At 31.8% G+C, this 2,328-nt stretch overlaps 1 protein-coding gene across 1 annotated transcript in view; it reads left to right on the forward strand.

Annotated features, from left to right (window-relative positions):
• LOC106457692 (coronin-6-like) overlaps nucleotides 1-2,328 on the forward strand; it is a 33,131-nt gene that overhangs the window by 15,058 nt on the left and 15,745 nt on the right. The window contains 2 exon segments of the mRNA XM_013917134.2: nucleotides 1,865-1,995; nucleotides 1,997-2,041. Coding sequence (XP_013772588.1) covers nucleotides 1,865-1,995; nucleotides 1,997-2,041 — 176 coding nt within the window.

Here is a 2,328-nt window from a genome sequence, read left to right on the forward strand (position 1 = left end):
TGAAAATTACTTTGCATGATAGATAGGCAAGATGTGAAAAGAAAAAAAAGGCATGAGAGAAACATTGTTTTACAAACCTTAAGATTTAATAAAAAAAAATTAGATATTTTGTGTATGAAAGCATTGTAATGTTTACTGATAAACTGCCAAATTTTGTTAACATTTGCTTACTAATTAAAAAGTTATAGCACGAAAACTATAACAAGCACAAAATGATTACGAGGTTGACCGAGCCCAGATTGAAAGAGTTAAACTGTGGTTTATGGTTTAAATATTATTCCTACCCTGAGATAATTTTTTTTGGAATATTTCTCATCATGTTGGTATCAGTGATTTGAAGAATAAATTATAAATTAAAATATGTTTCATATTTATATTAGTGTCTTGATTGTTGTTGCTTTTAGATAATACATTTTGGAGCATTTTTATCTAATATTTGGAATTTCTTTTGTACTTTATATTCGTTTTACTTTCTTCAGTCATCATACTTCACAATGTGTTATTATTATTATAGTTTTGAAGTAGAATAATATCCATGCCTGTCAGATTAAAAGTGAGAAATACTACTATTAGTCATGCTCAGTAAAGGATAACTAAGACAATTTAAATGCTAAAAATTAAACTGAAAGTATTCAAATTTTGTATGAAAATTAAAGAGATGAAAAATTTGTTTTTTAATGAACCTTTTGATTACCACAATGGGTACACCCATCTGTCCATAGTTTTTATATCATTTTTTACTAATAAGGATACATTTTTTGCCACTGCTTTGTAATAATTATTCCAAAACATTACATACCTCTGCTGCCACTTTTAGCTATTTCTCGATCTCCATCTTCCATTGTTCTTTGCCATCTAAACATTGTGTTCGCTTGCTCCAGTAGACAGCCTCCACTGAGAAGAAGAATGGACAAGATCTGGGTAGCCTCTGTGCTTGAAACTGTTACACAGGAATTCATACCCTCAAAAAAAAAGTTTATTTAACTGCAGATGAAAACAAACAAAAGATAAGCAATTGAGAGGAAAAAAAACAGAACACCAGACTACTTTCAAAATTTTACAAATGAAGATTTGAACTACAAAACATGACTCTTAAAGCTCGCACTTTGTCTAGAAAAAGTGATTATATTGTCTGCATACAGTGCTCATACACAGTACCGGCATGGAGGGCATGTGAGGGCTGGTATAAAGTTTCGCAAAATACATATTGCCAAGGGAAGTCAAGTGGGGTATAAAAGGTGACATGATTTGGGGGAGATGGAGTCCTACATGCAGCCTAGGGGTGTTTCCCCAGGGGGTTTAGAGTTGGCTTTTCATTACGAACCTGAATATAATGGGGAGAATTTAGACTTTCCTGATCCTTCTTTCACTAGGGCTACCTCTACTGATGACTCATCTGATCAGCCACCTTCTACCTCTTTTCTGAAGTCAGTTACACAACATTGTAAAGTTTTGAGGATTAACTCCATTGCTTTTGAGTCTATCTCTGCTTTGTTGTCAAATAGATCTCTATAAGTGTTGTTGGAGGAAATACATTTTCAGATTAGGAAAATGATAACATTTCAAATTAATTGTTAAGTTATTTTTTCTACACTTAACAGGTATATTTCTGAAAACAATCAAGAAAAGCATACATAAATTATGTTTGGCTGATGCTTCTGTTTGAATTGTTGATAATAGGAATTTAAGTATGTCCTTTTTACATATTTATTTTTATTAAAACTTGTATGGAGATTTTGCTGTATAGTGCATTTGTACTTTTCATTGTCTTCTGAGTTTTTTTTTTTAACTATTAACTGTAACTTGCTGAAATCAAAGGTCAAAAGGTACATATGAATTATTTTAATTGAATATTTTGTTTCAGGTGCTGACTGTAAAATAATGATCTGGAATGTTGGAACAGGAGAACTTCTTTCTGAGGTTATGCACCCTGATATAATCTTTGATTGCTGTTGGAGTTGGAATGGCAGTAGATTGGCAACAACATGCAAGGACCAAAAAGATTAGAGTATATGATCCTCGATCAGGTGAAATGCTACAGGTTGGTATATCCATAAAAAGAATGTGACAAAGGCTACTTGTGCTTTCGGTTTTTATCATTATATGTTTCTGGATTTTTTTAAAGAAACTTAAGATACAGATGCAAATATTTGATCAGTTGAAATGTGTGGAAATAAAATCTTGCTATAACCATATACATGTTAACCCTTCCGAGATGGGTCATGGATGAAAGGCCATGTCATCGCGTTTGTTGACTAGTATTCAAAATTTTATTGAACTACTATTTCATGAATTTATGTTAATAAATTTGGTATCAATCTGTGGATT

The sequence above is a fragment of the Limulus polyphemus genome, unplaced genomic scaffold (genome assembly GCF_000517525.1).
Source record: "Limulus polyphemus unplaced genomic scaffold, Limulus_polyphemus-2.1.2 Scaffold361, whole genome shotgun sequence".
NCBI classification, from domain to species: Eukaryota; Metazoa; Arthropoda; class Merostomata; order Xiphosura; family Limulidae; genus Limulus; species Limulus polyphemus.